At 37.4% G+C, this 22,150-nt stretch overlaps 1 protein-coding gene across 1 annotated transcript; it reads left to right on the top strand.

The window, feature by feature from the left end:
- The first annotated feature begins 2,308 nt into the window (after positions 1-2,308).
- On the top strand, positions 2,309-4,936 carry LOC111791022 (14-3-3-like protein). Its single transcript, XM_087122284.1, has 5 exons — positions 2,309-2,464; positions 3,188-3,684; positions 3,810-3,932; positions 4,070-4,186; positions 4,607-4,936. The coding sequence occupies exons 2-5, from the start codon at positions 3,214-3,216 to the stop codon at positions 4,667-4,669; spliced, it is 774 nt and encodes a 257-aa protein (XP_086978410.1). The 5' UTR covers positions 2,309-2,464; positions 3,188-3,213; the 3' UTR covers positions 4,670-4,936.
- Positions 4,937-22,150: the final 17,214 nt, after the last annotated feature.

Genomic DNA, 22,150 nt, shown 5'->3' with positions numbered 1-22,150 from the left:
ATAATATACGTTTGTATAACATACACTAAAATTGGTTTGGTATAAGTTTAATAAATTAAAAAAAAAAAATCGTTATTCAAAACTCAACCTAACCTACTCCAAGAGCTCAAAATCGAGAGGTTGCATAACCTAATTTAACTCTCTTGTTTCAAGTTAGGTTCATATTTTTGTCATATTGGTGAATTTTTTAACACTTTCGTATTATTTGTTCTGGGGTTCATATAAGGCATGCTTCGGCTTCCTGATCCGAGAGGGATGCGACTGTCTCCCCACATGTGGCTCACGCCATTCGAGGTAGCCCAACCCAAAATGTTCCTATATGTATTGCACAGAGGGGTAACTATACCCCTCACTGATTGTCTATTCTGCAGTCCGTATTTGGATCTGGATTTGGACATCACCTACTGTCGAGATTTATTTGGTCAAAGGATTTTAAAATTATACATGAAATTGATGTGGGTGTTATATTATTTAGAATAGAGCATGTTTGATCTTTGATTTTCATTGATAGAACTTGGTAACAAATTGGTTGATAAAAGCAAATAATTTGGAACACTTTTGTTGACTCATTTCCAAGAGTTTCATGTGTTCTAATTCTTTATTCTTTCTAGAAATTATTAGAATATTTATTGTGGTGGGTAGAAAACAAAGTCTCGGTTTTCAAAATAAAATATAATACAAAGAATATTTATATATTGACATGTGGATATTGTTGCAAAATGAAAGATTTGATATCAATTTGAAAGGTGAATGGATATCCTTATATTTGATGTCACTACTCATCCAATATTAAAATAAAATAAAATAAGTATCAACCAAAATATTGTTTCATAGGTTTGTTAGATTTATGTTCCAGAGTAGATTAGTCTTTGATTTTCAAGTAACGAGGAGGCTACCCTAAGTCAATATGAGCTTTAGATTTGTCTTCAAATAATTAGGACGTCACCTCTAGACAAGTCTTAGAAAAACTTTAATTTTCAAGTTAGCTTTTGATTTTCAAGTTAATTCTTGATTTTCAAGTAAACATATAAGCCTTAGGGTTAGCTTTTGATTTGCAAATAATCAAGAGGCTACCCTAAATCAAGACGAGCTCAGGATAGCTCTTGATTTTCAAGTAATCATGATGCTACCACAAGATAAGCTTTAGATTACCCTTCGACTTCCAAGTAATCAATAAGGCTACCTTAACTCAAGATGAGCTCATGGTAAGCCCTTGATTTTTAAGTAATCGGGATGCAGCCTCAAGATAAGTTTTAGGTAGACTTTGATGTTTACGTAATCAACATGCTATTGCATTGATTACCTTAGGGCAATGAATCAAGTTTACCACACTCTCAAGCCCTAAAGTAACACTATATAAGTCCCAAATCCATTGAGATACAAAGATGGTTAGGTACCACTCAATAAACAAGAATCAAGGATGGACCAAAAACTAAGAACCAAGGATAAGAGCTAAACATAAATTGAGATCCAAATTCTCAAAACAAAAAATCTAGAGACTTAGAACTAAGGTTCTTAAATCAGAAACAAAGATTAAGAATTTAGAACCCAAGACCAAGGTCATTAAGCAAGCCCATGAAAAGAACTCGGGACTTAAGAATAAAACCTAAAGGCCTTAGTTCTCAAGACAAGAACAAGAACATGAAAACATATGAGTGTGGTACCCTAACAACTCTCAAGAACATGATTAAGAAACTATTAAGTAAACTACTTACTAAATCTTTATACTCATTCCTTTCTCTCATATTTTTTAGGTGATAAGAAGGAACTGGTTGAGGATAGACGTAGATCTGAAGGCAGGTGCATACAAGGACTACACGTATTTCAACTATTCAAATTTTTTAAATTGTTTTGTTTACTCAGTTAAATATATTAAACTCTATTTTAGATTTGTAAACAAAATTTACTATATTTTATCTCGTCTTTTATGTTTTCAAGTTTTTAAATCGCGACTTGAGCTGAAAAATCGGATGGTGGCAATTTCGATAATAAAAATGGTGGGCTTGAAAGATAATTTTATAAAGGAAAAAGAGAAGAGACTATAACATATCTAAATAATAGGGTAAGTTCTTTCAAAATAATTTTTTTTTTTTTTTTTTTTTTTTTTTCCAAAATTCAAAGAAGAGTTATACTTGTGGAAGGACGGCACGTCGAAAGCGCGTGGCTCCAGACAATACAACAACCTGCGTTTAATATAAAAACAGCTCCCGATCTTTTACGACCAGTCGGCGACCCAATGAAGTACAACGCCACTTCACATCGTTGACAGTCAATGCTTACATGGCAACCCTTTCCGTTAGAAGTCCAAAAACGCCTTGCCCGGTTTCTCCGTTACCTACACGTGTCCTTCTCCTATTGGACCACACTCTTCAACCCTCCATTTTAAAACCCCTCCCCCTCCCCAACCCTTCTCGTTATTTCCTGCTAATTCCCAATCCTTTTCTCTGTGCTCCATTTTCTCGAGGTAATAATCCTTGCTTTTTGATCGCCCACTTCTTAGTTTCTTCTTTCCTTTTCATTTTCCTCCTCTTTTTTTTTTTTTTTTTTTTTTGTTCGTTAGGGTTCGATTAGGTCTAGGGATTTCGTTACTTTTACACCGTTCCATTCGGATTGTTTGTTTTATAGGTTTGAGGTTTTCCTTTTCCCGATTTTTCTTGCTGGATGTTGAGATCTAGGGTTAACGTGAGGGTGACTTAAAGAGTTTTTGCTTTTTTTCCCTTTCTATTTCCTTTTCTGTTTTTGGAATTCCTTGATTAATTGATCGTGATTTGCTTTTATATTGCCTTTTTTGATTAGTTTTTTAATTTAATTGTTGTTTAGCCTACCTATAAAGTATACGAAAAATGGGACCTGAATTCTCTTCTTTCCTTTGTGATTTAATTTGGAGACTTGGATTGATTCTATTCTCTTGGGTATGAGTGGGTGGGTAAATGCTAGTTGTATTGCTGTATGGAAGATTGATGAATTTAAAGTATTCATTTATCACTCAATTTCTGGTTATGTTCGTTCTACTGATGTATGATTCGATCCTATGGATAGAAAAATGGAAAAACACATTTGAGTGGCTCAAACCTGAAACAATTGAATTCGAAATTGTTGCTGGATCTTAATTCTGGAACTGTAAAAGCTTGAATTGCAATGTATGTGATCTGATTTTCTTCCACTTTTCTTTGTGTTTGTCGGGTAGAGAATTAGTAGTTTGTTAAATTGAGGATGTCGCGGGAGGAAAATGTTTACATGGCCAAGTTGGCCGAACAGGCAGAACGATATGAGGAAATGGTTGAGTTCATGGAGAAAGTTGCAAAGACAGTGGATGTCGAGGAGATGACCGTTGAGGAGAGGAATCTCCTCTCTGTTGCTTACAAGAATGTCATTGGGGCTCGAAGGGCCTCATGGAGGATTATTTCTTCCATTGAGCAGAAGGAAGAGAGTCGAGGAAATGAGGACCATGTCGCAATTATCAAGGATTACCGTAGCAAAATTGAGACTGAACTGAGCAAGATCTGTGATGGGATTTTGAGCCTACTTGAGTCTCATCTCATCCCATCAGCCTCATCTGCTGAGTCCAAGGTGTTTTATCTCAAAATGAAGGGTGATTACCACAGGTACCTTGCTGAGTTTAAGACTGGAGCTGAAAGGAAAGAAGCAGCTGAGAGCACACTGTTAGCCTATAAGTCTGCTCAGGTCAAGTTGCCCGCACCTCGACTTTCTTCCTCTCAGTTCATATATATTACTGTTTCTATTACTTGGTGGTGCTTTTGGTAACACTTAGTCTCTGTTTTCTGGATGATTGTCAACCATAAATACAGGATATTGCTCTTGCTGAATTGGCTCCTACTCATCCAATTAGGCTCGGTCTTGCTCTTAACTTCTCAGTGTTTTATTATGAGATCCTTAATTCGCCAGACCGTGCTTGCAATTTGGCAAAGCAGGTAATGCTCTAATGCTCAATTGCATTCAATTTGGTAATGCTTTATTAAAAGAAATTGATTTCTTTTAATAACTCAATTTGGTTAGCTGATGATAACATTATTTTGCTCACGCCGTGCTTATTCTCTTTTATGCAAAGGCTTTTGACGAAGCAATTTCTGAGCTCGACACATTGGGTGAAGAATCATACAAGGATAGCACCTTGATCATGCAACTCCTCCGAGACAACTTGACCCTTTGGACTTCTGATATTGGGGTAAGTAATGTGTCTGTGCTCGTGCCTCAACAACGAATTGCTTTGCTTACACAATTTTTTTTTTTTCAAGAAACGTCTTGCTACTCCTGTTCGACTTCTGTTTTGCACTGCTACCAATCTTACCTTTGCACAATCAAGTTGTAAACCTGTAGAAGTCTTCTATTGTCTTTTTCTCCTCTAATAGTAATAGTCTTTAGATCCAAAGTAGAGAACAGATCCATGAGATGAACCACAAACCTAAAAACTTCCAAATTGCTCTATTAGAGCAAGATGGTGGTGGTACACATGAGCTGGCTCTTAGCCAATTGCCATAAATGACCATATAGGGAAAGTTCGTAGCAATGTCCTGTCATGTTCTGGAACCTGCTGTGTCTGGTCTGATCTGATCTTACATATCTAATTTTGTGACAACTTCTGTAGGATGAAGCTGGCGATGAGATTAAGGAAGCATCGAAACGTGAATCAGGGGAGGGCGGACAGTAGTTTGGGTTGTTAGTTGATACTTGATAGGTGTTGTACTCTGTACTCTTTTCATTGTTCCCCTGTTCTTTAGTGTTGTTGTTGTTGTTGTTAGTAGTTCTGAATGAAATGTTCTTGATTGATAGCTTTGGCTTTTGAGTGCAAGATCTGGATGCACTTTTAGGGCCTTTGAATACTCCTACACAAGTAATGTGGTTTTATTATTCACGAGAAGAAATTGGTGTTTGGTGTTCGAATGTCATGGAATATCAACTTTTTGGTATAAACTCATTGATCCACTGTGTTCTTCAGTATCTATATTCATTGACGGCTGCTTCATTTCTCTTTAATCTTATTTTGGAACTGTGCTTTGCTCGTACTTTTTAAATATTAGTCAAAAGCCCATTGATGAATGGCGCATTTGAAACACTAAAAAAAGTGCATTAACATGGCGAAAATTATTTTATGAGAAGTTTCAACCTTGTAGCGAAAGAGATGAAAAACATGTTTTTGTAGTTGAGTAGTTTTGGTGTGCAACTGTGAATCATACCATTCAATTTCTCACATCATATAAGCGTTCATCTTTATCGTGATCTTCAAAAGGGAAATGATGATGTGAAGACCAATGTTGCTCGGCAAGAGCAAACACAGAACGGTTGTGCAAGTCTGTATCTCTAGGACTTTTGGGTATCAAGTTCAGAAATGGCTACAAATTGCAAGGTATTGAAATAGCTTTTGGGATATAGGACATGATTAAATTTGTCCTAGGTTTAAACTCTTTCCAGATGGTTTCTCTATATTTCATGTTAATAGTTTTAGTATCAAGTCTATGTTGGATATGACTCAAAGGGAGAACTTTGAAATGAAGCAACTTAAATGCTAGATTTCCAATTCTTTTGTGGCTGTGAATAGAGCATAATGATATTTGTGGAGAAGATATTAACAAATTTCCTAAACGTCCTCTTGTGATAAATCAGATAAGCAGAGGAAGGACTACAACAAATCTCCTAAATAAATCCTTCCTCCACAATTTGTCAATTTCTAACCAGTCTCCTAAAATTGCTTTTAGTAACTTCCAAGCTTACATTGGCTCACAATTTCCCGGGTAAGCTTACTTTATTCGAGATTCTCACTTCCAGTAACTCCCACATTTCTAAGTTTACTATGTTCGAGATTCTTCACTCCCAGTAACTCTCGCATCTCTGCAAACTTAACCTTTGGTAGGACTTTGGTGACAATATACGCACGTTGCTCTCTGGTGCATTGGAACTCCACAACGATCTGTCTCTTCTCGACACACTCACGGATGAAGTGGAAGCGAGTGTTAATGTGTTTGCTGCATCCATGAAATATCGGATTCTTCATCAAAACAATCGTAGATTTGTTATCAGCGTTGAGAGTTATTGACTTTTGTTCACTTTCGGTCACTTTGCTCAACAACTTTCTCAGCCATAATGCTTAGCATGATGCCGTAGTTGCTAGCATGAACTCAGCCTCACAAGAAGATAGTGTCATAGTTCACTGCTTCTGAGATTGCCAAGAGATTAAATTTTCATTGAGATGGCGGTGCTTTTTCAATGGTAAGTGTCTCCACCTAAATCACTACCAGTAAAACCGACTAGTTCTTTGGGATCTCACCATCTTTGATACATTAGCTTGTAGCTTGTGGTTTCCTTCACGTAGTGGAGAATGTGCATAACCGTTTGATGATGCATCATAGTACGCTTTTCCATGTACCTACTCATCATTCCAACAACGTATGAAAGATCCGGACGAGTATGAGTCAAGTAGCTCAAACTTCCGATGACGTGCCTATACTCAATGGAATTCACCAAGCTTTCTTCAGCATCTTTTTCGAGTTGTAACTTTGCTCCCAGGAGATACTTGGTTGGGTTGCGCTTGTCAATTTAAATTGTTGCAACACCTTCTTAGTATAGGCCGATTGCTTTATCATGATGAAACTTCCTTTGGTCTACTTCAATACCGAGGTAGTATTTGAGTAACTTGGGATTAGTCGTCTCAAATTCTTTCATCATTTACTGCTTTGATGCCTTCCTCACTTGTATTAGTGACGATCAAGCCATCAATGTACACGCCAACTATGAGTGTTTTAGTTCCATTGTTTCTTGTTTACGTTGCTTGTTTATGCGAACATTTCATGAAGTTTAGACTCTTTAAACTCTTGTCCAGATGTATGTTTCATGCCTTCGGTGCATGCCGTAAATCGTAGAGAGTCTTCGGTTTGATGATAAAACCTTCAGGTTGGGCGACGTACACTTCTTCTTGGAGGTCACCATTTAGGAACATTGACTTGACGTCCAAGTGATGGACCTCCCACCCATGTTGAGTTGCGAGAGCAAGAATCAGCCTTGCAATGTCCCATCTACCACTATTGAGATTTATGCCCTAAAGCTTCGTAATTAATTTTAATAATAATTTTTATTATTTTATTTAAAATTTAATATTATCCATGGTATGAAAATCAAAGGTTATAAATGTAATCTTGAAGAGTATGTGATTGACATACAAGAAAATCGTCTTGAAGTAATAACCTAAAGAGCCCATAGTATATGGATAAGATTGGGTGTCTTATCCTGATAGCACTATTTATACGACCCACTTTGTAATCGTTACAAATGATTTATACAAGAAAATCGTCTTGAAGTAATAACCTAAAGAGCCCATAGTATATGGATAAGGTTGGGTGTCTTATCCTGATAGCACTATTTATACGACCCACTTTGTAATCGTTACAAATGATTTGATCAAAAGCGTTCATGTAGAGACATGTAAGTGGGAGTATCCTTTATAATGAGTTTGTATAAGATTGGACTAAAAAATATTTAATCTCTTTTTATAAATTCGTTAATTTGAGAAGATTAATATTTCACATGATGATCATATACGACTCGATCTTAATCCTTAGTGAGTTATGAACTTCTGCTTGGGATTGTCCTTTAATTTGCATGGGTGAGAATGACTTTTGTAGTCGATTCAATATGTCTATGCCTACCATTTTGGAGACTTGACCAAACGTGGAGTTGGGAGCATAATATCATGAGAAGGGACCCCACCCTCTCATTGGCTAGAGAGGGACTAATCATAAACAAATTGTTCAATGGAAAATCAGTGGTCCTTAAGGTGAAATGTAACGACCCTGTTAATTGGAAAATCAGTAGTGCTTAAGGTGAAATGTAATGACCCTAAATTTTAATCTAAGGTCGCTACTCTATACCTATCATGAACATTGAATGCATGCCTACCAAGGTTCAAATGTGCACACAGAGAGTGGATCTAACTATCAGTTCATCCTCTTGGCTGATAAAGCTGCAATATTGTTTTGTAGTAATCGCTCGTGTGCATCATGGTGTTTCTTGGCTTGTCAGCCCTCTCTTCCATCGTGTTATCTACACTATACGACGCAATGAGTCTTGACGAGGTGATTGTCGTCGTCGTGCTTGTCATGAGGTAACTCAACAGTCTTTTCTTCTTCTCGCTCATTTTTCCTCTGTATCATGTTATTTTTCTTTGTAGGTAGATTCTGTGAGGCGTGGCTGAAGGTCGTTGGAGTATTCTTGGCGTCAGGGAAACCTATAGGATGAGGGTGTGAGAATTCTAGCAAGTCTTCGAAATTCTCGCCCCCTTTTTTCGACGACCACATTTTTTTTGTCCTTACATGAAAGTTGTAATTATAGGGGTAAAACGTACTTTTGACCCAACTACAATTATGAACAACCCGTGAAAGATTGACCTCCTTGTAATGATTATATCTATGGACATAACTTGTTGTACCGTACATAAGAGTGCAACTCTAGGTCTACAGTGACACTCTAGATCTATAGTGGAGTGACATAGTTAATAAATAAAAATTGATTAATCAATTTTTTTTATTATTAATTTTGTATCATTGGAGGTTATAATTTGTAGGTCCATAAGTCTAAGTCATAGTAATGCTAAAAGGTTCAATTTAATTTGAAGTGTTCAAATCAATATTTAATATATTATATATATTAAATATAAAGAATAAAATAGATTTAATTTGAATGTTAAAATTGATATTTAATATATTAGATATATTAAATAAATAGATAAAAATATATTTAATTGGAAGGATTCAAATTAATATTTAATAATTAGATAATTAAAAGAAAAAAAAAACATTGCATTTGATAAATTAAATATTAAAACAAATAATATATATTGATACATTATATATAAATATATTTAAAATTAGATATTTAAATATATTATACGATAAAGATTCTCCTAAGTCCCTGTAAATAGGATCGTCAAGTTGAGCCAAAACATATGAATCTCTCTTAGATAATGAAACTACTCTCTAGAGAATTCTCTTTAAACTCTCCTCTCCAATCCCTTTGACATTTTCTTTCAAAAGGCTCCCACAAACCTTAGATTTGTGTTCGAGTCATAGCAAGAAAGAACTTGTAGAATGTGAAGAACTTTTGCATTGGAATACTTCAAGGAATCTTACAAGCTAGGATTTCTACAAAGGTAGAGTTCTTACTCTCGTATTTGTTAACTTTTTTAATTTTTAATAAAATCATAACGGTTCCCAATGCTTCCGCTATATAGATGAAGAGTTCATTCCCTTCAACCACATTCACAAAAACCTCTTCAAAATCAACTCCTTATTCCTTCACATTATTTTGCCACAAGTTTTGTTTTATGCTTGATGACATTTCCTTCCCTATTATTCTTCAACTTAAACACTCACTTTAAACCGATGGACTGTTGTCTAGGTAGTAAGATAGTGAGTGCTCATGTCTCGTTCTTCTCAATGGCTTTAAGTTCTTTTTGCATGGTCTCCTGCCATGTCTTCTTAGTTATTGTCTCATGGTAGTTGTCGGCTCCTCGGCCGCGAGCAACACTAACTCTTCAGGATCCAATTCTTCTTCAGATGTATATGCATAAATTTTAGCAAGAGAACGAAATTTATTTTTTCCACCCTCAGTCCGTGATGACATGTGTGGATTTGTTGGTCTCGCTATCAGTGCACTTTATAGGTCTGTCGCATCTCCCGCTTCTTCCAGTATAGTAAATTCTGTAACAGTCTGTTTGTTATTGCTGACGCTGCACCAATCTCACTTCTTCTCTTCTTTGAATACGATATCTCTACTCATATGAATTTCTCTTGTTGAGGATCATACAATATGTTTACCTTGGTCCCATCATCCACGCCAAAATATACCATCTTTTGTCATTAAGCTTTTGTCATTAAGCTTTTTGATATATGCCTTGACAATTTTAGCATGTGTTGTACAACTTAAGACTCTTAAGTGCTCAAAGGAAGGCGTCTTACCAAACCATGCATCAGAGGTGTAACAGCCCAAAAATAAATAAATAAACAAATAAAAATTATTATTATGTATAAAAAAAAAAAAATAATAAATTAATAAATAAGTAAATAATAATAAAAAAAAAACCATTATTCCTTCTTTTCTCTCCGGTAAGTCACTTCCCCAATAATCTCTCTTCAACACACCTCACAATCCTCGCAAATGAAACAGAAATGGAAAATCTCAGATTTGAGAAAACAGACATGCCTTAGCATCAAATTTATAGGAGATGGGTTGACAGACATGATCAAGATTTACTTGGGAGAGGGGAGAGAGATTTGAGATTTGTCTGTAAGTTATATTTCAGATCTCCTTTTCTTCTATCCAATTATTTAGTTTTATTTAGCAATTTAATTAGAAAGATACGTCATGATTAATAGCAGAAACAAAATAGAATCGATTAAATTGGCAGAGAAGTAATTGCCAACCTAATTGAAAAGTAACAAACAAAAATAAAAAGAAAATAAAAAAGAAAGGATTAAACAGATTTAACTAATTAGAATTTCTTCTCTCATGCAAAAACAAGCACAAAAACCGTTCACATTCAGTTTTGTTTTGGTAGAAAGAGATATTTTGGTAAAAAGAGATATTGCATTTGGAGAGGTCAGTAGTTTTTATTTTATTTAATGATATTAAGAGTCATTCTCAAACAGAGAGATAATTAAAAGAAAGAAAACATAGTCAGAGACAGAGAGGGAAGACTGTGAATATAATTGAAAATTATCTGAAAAATGTTAAAAGGGTATTAAACACCATCAGAGAAAATAGAATATCTGGTAAATTTTGATGAGTATTAAATGGTTTGTATGAAAATAATACTATAACAAACATATATAAATATTTCAACACCTAACTCAAGCAAAGACCCTAACGTTCGCATGAAGTATAACACATGGATCAACATAAATTAGAGAAATAATTTTATAGAGTTCAAACTTGAAACTGATGTCATGGGCTCACATAGGTTGACTTGGAGTTCAATGGACTTTCATCAAGGATAACGACGGAATCGAACTTTCATTAAGGATATATTCGTGACAACGACTTAAGCTAACCAGGTAAGTGACCTTACTATCGGCAGGGTTATATTTGATGTTGACACGTGCCTTGTGGTTCTGCACGTGTCATATATGTTGATATGTGTGAATTGTCTGTGGATCGATATGCTTCCTATATGTTATGTTATGTTATAATATGTGGTTTGTATGATAATAATTATGGTATGATGTGCTCAAGGATATGTTTGAGATAGGGTACGAGAAGGATGCACAAAACGAAATGTAACGATAGGAGTAAGATACGTTCATGAAACATTAGAGTTAGGTTACATACCGGAGTGCTATGGATAGGAGAGATTGATGAAAGAATACGGTTAGGTTATGGGTGGAAAGGGATAGGTTTGTGATAGATTGGTAGAACGATAGCGTTAGGGTACGTTCTTGTGACGATATGACTAAGGTACGTCACGTAATGATATGTCTGCGATAGGTATAAGAATGTTAAGGCTATGGTAAGTTAGAGAACGATATGACTATGAAGTGTTTACGTTATGACTTGGTTATGATATGATACATTGTATGCTAGATTATTGTGCTTAAGTACGAAATCATGTGAACGTGAATGTATGTTATTTATGCTGCTTAGTTGATATGATATGAATGCATGTGACGATGTGTGGCCCTTGTACGATTATGGCTTGTTGTATGGGTAATGAAATGTAACTGAATGAATTGTATGACATGAAATACGGTAAATTGCATGATACATAACCCCGTTAGGAATATGTATGATATGTAACGAAATGAGAATGAGAATGACATGTAAGCATGAAAACGTGACATTGGGTTATGTTCATTAAATGATGACTGTAGGACTAGTGGGACCTCATGCATATTGTGTGATCATGCATTTGGGGATATACCCCTATCCCATCACGAGGGTACGGACGCGTACATCCAAATGGCAGGACAACGATCGTTATACCCTGCATAGCGCTACCGTGACGGTTTTAATTTTAACGGGTCCCGGTGGGCCCCCAGAGCATGCCCACCGGCTAGGGACAGTGGCCCAGCGGTGTGCGAACTAGCTAGTGAGCCCATACTCGCACGTATGGGCTGTGTGTAGAGTATATGGTGCACGTCCACGATTACCTGTTAGGATTACACCGTAGGGAAAACGAAACGAAACGAAACGAAACGAAACGAAATGAAATGAAACGAAATGAAAGATAGGTCCCATCATTTCATTGCATGTGATTGTTGCATTTAACCCCAATAGTGGGGTCACTTACTGAGTATTTCTTTAAATACTCAGGCCATGTGCTACTACATTTTTGAGGTTAAGGCAAGGCATTCCTGTACGGCTGACGACGGCATCGCAACTCGAGATCATGGCACATGCATAGGATAGTGGTATTTATTTTCTTAGATTTAGGATAGAATAGGATGTTTTAAACTTAAACGCTTATTTATTTTATTTCGGGTCTTTTGTTGTGTCGTTTTAAAGATGTTTTCGAAACACGTAAGTCCATGACTGTGTTTTTAAGTTAAAGGTTATGTTTTATGGAATTTAAATGAAGTCTTCCGCATTCAATGTTTATGGTATGTATAAAGTAGCGACCTTAAATTAAGTAGAAAATTTTGGGTCGTTACAATAGGGGTACGAGTGTCCAGTGCCTTTATTGGTAAATAGTTTAGAAGATAAATTGCATGTCGAATTGTCTCACCTTAGAAAATCGTCGGGACTTGCATGCTTTTGAGTAACCTTCTTGCAGTGTTCAATATGGTGCGGTTTCTTTGCTCCATCACACTATTTTGTTGTGGAGTGTATAGTGCGGTGAGTTGACCCTTGATACCTTCCTCCTCGCAAAACTTTGAGATTCTTTGCTCCATCACACTATTTTGTTGTGGAGTGTATAGTGCGGTGAGTTGACCCTTGATACCTTCCCCTCGCAAAACTTTGAGAAGTTCTGGGATAAAACTTGCCACCTCGGTCAATGCATAAGGATTTTAGCTTGTGATCAGACCTGTTTTCAACGAGTCTTTTTAGCTTCTTGAACGTACATAATACTTGTTATTTTTCTCTAAGCTTATACACCCGCATCCAATGACTGTAATAGTTAAACAAGTAAGAGAAAATACTTGTTACCAGCAATTGATGATGGAGTGACCAGACCACATAAATCTGCATGAACCAATTGCAGTGGTTGCTTAGCAAAAAAACTGGTTTGAGCTGGGGAACAACAGTCTTGCTTGTTTGGAGACTAAGCAACTTTCACATAGTTAGTTCGGGTGTATGATTTTGGGTATTCTGACAACCATCTTCTTCTCTCCCATCATTTCGAATGCTAAAAGTTAGGTGCCCAAGTCTTGCATGCCCTAGCCAAGTTGGTCTGCGAGTGTCGTCAATAGAGATTGGTTTGTCTCCAGTAGTATCTTGTATAGGCGGTTATGCAATCGTTTTACCTTCATCAACAAGGCTCATTTCCGTTGAACATCTTGAAGAACAAGCCAGCTAACTCTACTTTGTTGCCTTCTTTCGTCATCTGACTAAAGATGCTAATATTACTTTTCAAACTTGGGATATAATATATCTTGGTTAGTAGACGTTGGTTGTCGTTCATGCACTGAAACAAGATGGATCTTATGCCTTGGATTGGTACCATTGATCCATCGTCAAACTTCATGTTTTCAATCTCCGGTCATATGGTTGCTTGCTCCGTTGTCTAGGAACCACATGTTGGTCTCCACTTGGTTTTCTCCTTTTGTGATAAGGTTCACCATAACTTTCTCTTCGTTGAGCATCAATAGGTAAGACATCTTCTCGGCCAACATCAGTGTGGGCTCTTGATCATGTGTGAATGTGAGGTTCGCCTCCTCATCACACTTCTTCTTACAACACTCTACTGCATAGTGCTCATATTTTCCACAAGAGTAACACATAATCATACTTTTGTCCTTCCAAGAATTGACATTATCATGGATTTGTGAGGTATTGTCACGACCTCCTCTGCCACCATGTCTACAACCATGACTGCTGCCATGCCCACGACTTTTACTTTTCTTATTGTAGTCGTCATGTCCATACGTACCTGAAAAAGGAAGAATTAGTTGCATCTTCCCTTTTTGTCCGTTCGAGCCACTCCTCATGTGATAGCAAGAGATGTTTCTCCTCTTCTCTATCGTCGTAGCCATGAAGTCTCTCCTTATGGATTTTGAGACGACCAACGACTTCCTCAATCGACATGTTATTAAGGTCCCCAAACTGCTCAATAGAGGTAACAATTTGCATGAATCTCAGGGGGACAGCTCGAAGGAACTTCTTAACGAGGGAGATCTCCTCTACCTTGTCGCCTAACGAATGGATGCCGCTAACGATCGTCGTCAACTTCATGGAAAAGTCGTCTATTGAATCACTGTCTTTCATGTAGATAGCCTCAAAGTCACTCTTCAAGGTATGGACATTTTCTTCCTTGACACATTCCACACTCACATGCATTGTTTGCAGCGTCTCCCACGCTGCCTTTGTCGAGTCCTTCTCTGCCAACATGATAAGGACGTCCTTCGGGACTACTTGGTAGATGGCGGTAAGAGTCATCCTCTCCTTATGCTTCTCAACGTCATCACTGATCGATTGCGTCTCACACGCCTTGTGCCTATAAGTTAACACACATCTTTATCAACCATATTGTATAGTTAATTTTCGTGTGTAACAAGTACTGAAGCATTACACTTCCCTCTTTTTCACTCTTTATCATCTTCATATCTCCTTCGAAAAATTTACATGGTGATGAAATTTGGTTCAGTATCTTAGCTCTGATACCAATTGTTGAATATGACCCACCATCAAAATATGTCAAGACAAATAAATGAAGCGGAAATAACAACTCATAGGAGAGAGTTTTTTTGAACAAAAGTACCTTAGCACTATTTTTTTCAATTCTTTTTATGGTTGTTGTACATGAAGTATTATAGCAGAGAAAGACACTAACAAATTTAAACTTTCTCTTCGAGTGAGAAGACTACTCACAAATCTCTTCCATAATTTGGTAACTAACCACCATTCTCCTAGAATTGCTCTATAATTGCTAAATTAGGTATCAATCTTATATTATAATCTTTTAAATAGTTTTTGTGATTGACGTTTAGATTTAGGATGACTAAGTCATGAAACATAGAATAAAAACATATAATGTGGATCAAAGAGTTTCCTTTATCAACTTTTTCAAAATAAGTGCCAAGTAACTCGAGCTCTTTCTTTGCTTTGAATTGACCTGTATCAAGCACCTTTATCTTCTTCACAGTCTATATTTTTCTTATTCCCACCACCTTGAAGCCTTCCAAAATAAGAACCCAACGATCTCAACTGCTTCTCATGATGGCGGGATGCTTCAAAGTCTTATATACATATAGGTAGAAAAGATCATAAGCAGCTGTGTTGAGCAGTATCTTTTCAGGTGTTTTGTGGTTGCTTCCATGGCCATAGGTTTTCTATGGTTAAATGCAAAGTGCTCTTGGATGAGAATGACAAAAACTCGAAGAAGATGTGATGATTTCCTCCGCAAATGATTGGTTTTAGCTTTCAACAGATCAACAACGCTTATAACAGTACATGAACAATATGAAAGTTGTATCCGTAAGTATAAAATATGTGCAGAAAAATGTTCTTGACTATTACTTGTTTAATTGTGTACTAGCTTATAGTTTTGAGTTAGCTTGTATATTTTACGATATCTGTTCATTTTCCTTTTCTTTGGCTTCTTTTCTATTCTTGAATAGGCTCTTAAGGTAAGGAAAGGGCATGTTGAGTATTTGAAATCGAAGTATATGGCCCACGATGATGTTGGATATGATCCACATCAAAATATACCGAAACAAATAAAAGTAAAAATCTACCATTTGAGGTAGAGATTTTTTTTTATGTAAAAGAACCTTAAGCACTTTGCTTTCCAATTCTCCAATTCTCTATGTTTATGTGAATAGAACATACATTGATGAATATTTTTAGGGGAGAAAGCACTAACAAAATTAACTTTCTCCACAAATTAGAACTACTAACCATTCTCTTCAACAAAACGACTTACTTTTCTAAAATTATTCAAGTTAATAACTACTAACAATTATCCTAAAATTGCTCAAAGTTAATAATTTAACTTTTTATGATTAGTTAGGCTTATTAACTCACATTCTCTTTTATAAGCTTGACTTTACTTGAGATTCTTCACTTCAATCAACTTCGGTATGTCTACAAATTTAACCTTTACTACGGTCTTGGTGAGAATGTTCGCACATTGTTCTCCAGTTTCATCTTTGTTTTGTCCCTAGTCAACTCTGACTGAAATTTTAATTCAGTAACATGCAATTTCTTCCACTCCTCTCTTATGTGTAGAAAATTTATCATCGGGATTTGATAACACAATCCTACTCCTCAACCCAACCATTCAAGCTTTTGATGAAGCAAGAACCTGGAATAAAAGAAATTAACACCTCATTATACAAAATTTGGATGAATCAAGAGATAATTCTAGAATTAGATTATCTCCTAAGATCAAAGATCTAGAAACAAAATTTTGGAACGTTGTTCTAAATTGAGTCACTCCACAATCGAACTTGATCAAGGCCTAATTGAATGGCTCGGATGTAATCTACCACAAGAATGACATGAAACATAGAAATGACAAAGATGATGCTCAAGGGTATAAATCTCAATTTGAGATCTCAATTTTATTCATCCAAAATCTGACTTTTACATGATAATCTGTGGGTATTTATAGTATCCCACAAAATAAACTTTCAATCCTTGAGATGCAAACTAAAAAAAGTTAGTGCCATAATTTAATCCCAGGATCATAATTTAATGGCCATCCCCTTAAATTTACAAAGAGGAGTCAATTTGACCAATAACTTTCACCCTTTCCCGTTACCAGAATTATGAAATTAAAAATAATAAATACAATTTTCTGACAACTTATCAATCAAATGCAATTTATAGCAACTTCATCCACTACTTCAACCGTGTAAATATTCACTTTTGAAGCTCCAAATGGTCCTTCCTCAATCAAATCAGCTTGTAAAACAGAAATAATTGTTGAACTGAGTCTATCCAATTTTGTAAATCAAGAATGAATGCTTGTTGAATCTTCTTGGCTGGATCGTGTAATAGGTCCAGTTGGAACATTTGGAACATTCTGATCCTTATCATGCTTATATGTAGAAACTTATTGTAACTTACTCTCTGTTTTTCAACCTTCTTTTTAGGCCTATTTCTAGGTTTCTTTGGTTGAGATGACAAGTCTTGTGAAACACATCGAACACTTCGATGATTGAAGCAACCTTTAGTTTCTTCTTGGATATATCTTCGGTTCCTTTTTCTCCTGGCCTAGTGGTTTCTTTTTCACTTTCTTTCTGCCAACGCCAATCGATACTTTTGGAAGATGTTGATGGTCTTTCAATAGTATCTTATACATGCGGTTTTGCGATCATTTTACCTTCATCAATAGGGCTCCGTTTATGTCATATATCTTGAGGAATAGGTCGACTATCTCCACTTTGCTACCTTCTTCTGTCATTTGATCAAGGCTAATAATATTGCTCATCAAACTCGGGATGTAATACACCAGTCAATAGACATTGTGTTGAGTTATGGAGTCTGCTCCCTGTATTTATAGCTTGGTCAATGGCTATATCCGGTAAAGCTATATATGGTACATAGCTATATATAGTAGATGGTTAAATCTGGTAAAGCTATATTTAGTAGACTGAACCATATATATATCCCGTCCAGTAAAGCTCTTAAATGTACTTTTCTATTCTCTGTACTCTCTTGTTGTACATGCCTGAAGTCATCAATAAAAAATCCTTTTAGCCAGAGTTCTCCTTGCAACTTCTCTCTATCCTTCTCTTTGTGTTCATCTAGATCGAGCGTGTGCGTTGTTGTGCGATCCTAACAACTGGTATCGATCCTAACAACTGGTATCAGAGCCAAGCGGCAGTCAGAGCCAGGCGGAAGTCAGAGCTAGGCAAAATTCACCACGATCTGTGAAGATGGAAAGTTCAAAGATTGGAATTGAGAAGTTCGATGGATCCGATCTCGGTTTCTGGAAGATGCAGATTGAAGATTATCTGTACCAGAAAGATCTTCACGAACCTCTGTTGGGGGTGAAGCCGGATACCATGACCACGGAACAGTGGAAGCTCAAGGATCGACAAGCCTTAGGGATGATCCGGTTGACGCTATCCAGAAACGTGGCGTTTAACATCATCAAGGAGAAGACAACGTCAGATCTGATGAAGGCGCTGTCAAATATGTATGAAAAACCGTCGGCTATGAACAAGGTGTATTTGATGCGTAGATTGTTCAATCTACAGATGTCTGAAGGTGGACGTGTTGCGGATCATATAAATGAATTCAATATGATCATAAGTCAACTGGGTTCGGTGGAAATTAATTTCGAAGATGAAATTAAAGCGTTGATTTTGATGTCATCCTTACCCGAGTCATGGGATACTGTTGTTGCCGCAATCAGCAGTTCCCGAGGATCTGATAAACTGAAGTTTGATGAAATTCGAGATGTAGTTCTCAGCGAAAGTATTCGCAAACGGGAAACTGGAGATTCATCAGGCAATGCTCTCAGTGTTGATCGAAGGGGAAGAAGCAAATCAAAGAGCTCAAACAAACATGGGCGTTCAAAATCAAAGAACCGGGGAAAATCTCCAAACAAACCCAACGTAACGTGTTGGAGCTGTGGGGGAAAAGGACACTTTCGGACAGATTGTACAAAGCTAAAGAAGAAGCAGAATCATAAATCTGAAGATGATGATTCTATATACACAACAGAAGATGCTGAGGACGTTTTAATCCTTAGTGTGGATAGCCCAGCTGAATCCTGGATTTTGGATTCAGGTGCATCGTTCCATTCGTCTCCAAGTAAGGAATTGTTTCGAAATTTCAAATCAGGAAATTTCGGGAAGGTGTATCTTGCCGACAATAAAACCTTGGAGATTGAAGGAAAGGGAGATGTCTCCATACAAACTCCAGCAGGAAATCAATGGACATTACAAGATGTCAGATACATTCCTGGTCTCAAGAAGAACCTGATCTCTATTGGTCAGTTGGATAGCACAGGCTATGCAGCAGAGTTTGGAAAGAGTTCCTGGAAGATTGTGAAGGGCGCCATGGTTGTTGCGCGTGGCACAAAATCTGGAACCTTATACACTACTGCAGAGTGTATAAACATGACTGCTGCTGCTGAGAGTGCTTCCAATTCAAGTCTATGGCACAATAGACTTGGACATATGAGCGTCAAAGGAATGAAGATGCTCACTGCGAAAGGAGCTTTAGAAGGCTTAAAATCTGTTGATATGGGTCTTTGTGAGAGCTGCGTTATGGGCAAACAGAAACGAGTTAGTTTCACAAAGGCTGCCAGAGAACCGAAGAAAGTGCGGTTGGAAATGGTCCATACAGACGTCTGGGGACCATCTCCAGTTTCATCACTTGGTGGATCAAGGTACTACGTCACCTTCATCGATGACTTCAGCAGGAAGGTATGGGTTTACTTTCTGAAACACAAGTCAGATGTGTTTACCACCTTCAAGAAGTGGAAAGCTGAAGTTGAAAATCAGACCGGCTTGAAGATCAAATGCCTGAGGTCTGACAATGGAGGAGAGTACAAGAAATCAGAGTTTATAACATTTTGTGCAGCTGAGGGAATTAGATTAATAAGAACAATTCCCGGTAAGGCAAGACAAAATGGTATTGCAGAAAGGATGAACAGAACCTTGAATGAGCGAGCAAGAAGCATGAGGATTCATTCTGGATTGCCAAAGGCATTCTGAGCTGATGCTGTGAACACAGCAGCATATTTGATTAATAGAGGGCCGTCAGTACCCTTGAAGTTCAAATTGCCCGAAGAAGTATGGACAGGAAAAGAACTCAAGTACTCTCACTTGAGAACCTTTGGCTGTACTGCATATGTTCATGTTGATCCAGAGAAGAGAGATAAGCTTGATGCTAAGGCTGTGAAATGCTACTTCATAGGCTATGGCTCTGACATGTTCGGGTATAGGTTTTGGGATGAGAAAAATATGAAGATCCTAAGACACTGTGATGTGACCTTTGATGAAAATGTCATGTACAAGGACAGAGAGAAGATAAACTCTGAGACTACAAAGCAAGTGGGAGTTGAATTTGAGTGGCAAGAAAATTCACACAGTGATGGTACAACAGAAGCTCAAGAAACTCCTGATCCTATTGCTGAAGAACCAGACGTGGCTGATCCTATTGCTGAAGAACCAGACGTGGAGCAAGTTGCACCTGAACAGGTGTTGAGAAGATCATCCAGAACTACCAGAGCACCAGACAGATATTCAACCTCATTACACTATCTGTTGCTGACTGACGAAGGAGAACCAGAGTCCTTTGATGAGGCCCTACAAGTGGAAGATTCAACTAAGTGGGAGCAAGCCATGGATGATGAGATGAGCTCACTTGAAAGGAATAATACGTGGGTGCTGACTGTGTTGCCTACAGGAAAGAGAGCTCTGTTGAACAAATGGGTGTTCAAAATCAAGGTTGAACCAGATGGCAGAAGGAGGTTTAAGGCTCGGTTAGTAGTTAAAGGATATTCACAAAGAAAAGGCATTGATTATGCTGAGATCTTTTCTCCAGTTGTGAAATTAACTACTATCCGAATTCTACTGAGTATTGTTGCATCGGAGAATTTGCACCTTGAGCAAATGGATGTAAAAACGGCATTTTTACATGGAGATCTAGATGAGGAGATCTATATGCAACAACCCGAAGGATTTGCAGCTCCAAGCAAGGAGCACATGGTGTGTAAGCTCAATAAGAGCTTGTATGGACTGAAACAAGCACCAAGACAATGGTACAAGAAGTTTGACTCCTTCATGAGCAAGAGTGGTTTCCACAGAAGTGAAAAGGATCAGTGTTGCTACCTCAAGAAATACACTGATTCTTATGTGTTTCTACTCCTGTATGTGGATGATATACTAATTGCTGGATCAAGTATGAGGGAGATAAACCACCTGAAGGCAAGCTTGTCTTCAGTATTTGAGATGAAAGATTTAGGTGCAGCGAAGCAGATCCTTGGGATGAGGATTTCTCGAGATAGATCTGCTGGCACATTAAATCTATCCCAAGAGACATTGAGAAGGTGTTGTCCAAATTCAAGATGAATAACGCTAAACCCAGGACTACCCCCTTGGCAAATCATATTAAATTGTCAAAGGGGCAATCTCCCAAGACAGTTGAGGAACGTGAGCACATGGCATCAGTTCCGTACGCTTCTGCAGTTGGGAGTTTGATGTATGCTATGGTCTGCACTAGACCTGACATAACACATGCAGTGGGAGTTGTTAGCAAGTACATGGCAAATCCAGGGAAGGAACATTGGGAAGCTGTGAAGTGACTTCTGAGATATCTGAGAGGTACATCCAATACTACACTTTGTTATGGCAATGGCAAAGTAGTTCTGCAAGGTTTTGTGGATGCTGATCTGAGTGGAGATGTAGACTCCAGCAAGAGCACATCTGGGTATATCTACACTATAGATGGAACAGCAGTGAGTTGGATGTCTAAGCTTCAGAAATGCGTTGCTCTTTCATCTACTGAAGCTGAGTACGTGGCCATAGCTGAAGCTGGAAAGGAGATGATATGGATGACAGACTATCTAGAAGAATTAGGCCGGAAGCAGTGCAAGAAGATCCTTTATACAGATAGTCAGAGTGCCATACAGTTGGTGAAAAACCCAGTCTATCATTCAAAAACAAAACACATTAGAAGACGGTACCATTTCACTCGCAGGTTAGTGGAAGAAGGCGATATGTGTTTGGAGAAGATAGAGGGTGCAAAGAATCCAGCAGACATGTTGACAAAATGTGTTGATGTTGGAAAATTAAAGCTATGCAAAGCCCTAATTGGTATGGTGTAGGATCAGTCTCCAAGTGGGAGAATTGTTGAGTTATGGAGTCTGCTCCCTGTATTTATAGCTTGGTCAATGGCTATATCCGGTAAAGCTATATATGGTACATAGCTATATATAGTAGATGGTTAAATCTGGTAAAGCTATATTTAGTAGACTGAACCATATATATATCCCGTCCAGTAAAGCTCTTAAATGTACTTTTCTATT

The sequence above is a fragment of the Cucurbita pepo genome, chromosome 3 (assembly GCF_057944985.1).
Source record: "Cucurbita pepo subsp. pepo isolate OVF chromosome 3, ASM5794498v1, whole genome shotgun sequence".
Taxonomy (NCBI): Eukaryota; Viridiplantae; Streptophyta; class Magnoliopsida; order Cucurbitales; family Cucurbitaceae; genus Cucurbita; species Cucurbita pepo.
This window is presented reverse-complemented; position numbering and strand designations above follow the sequence as displayed.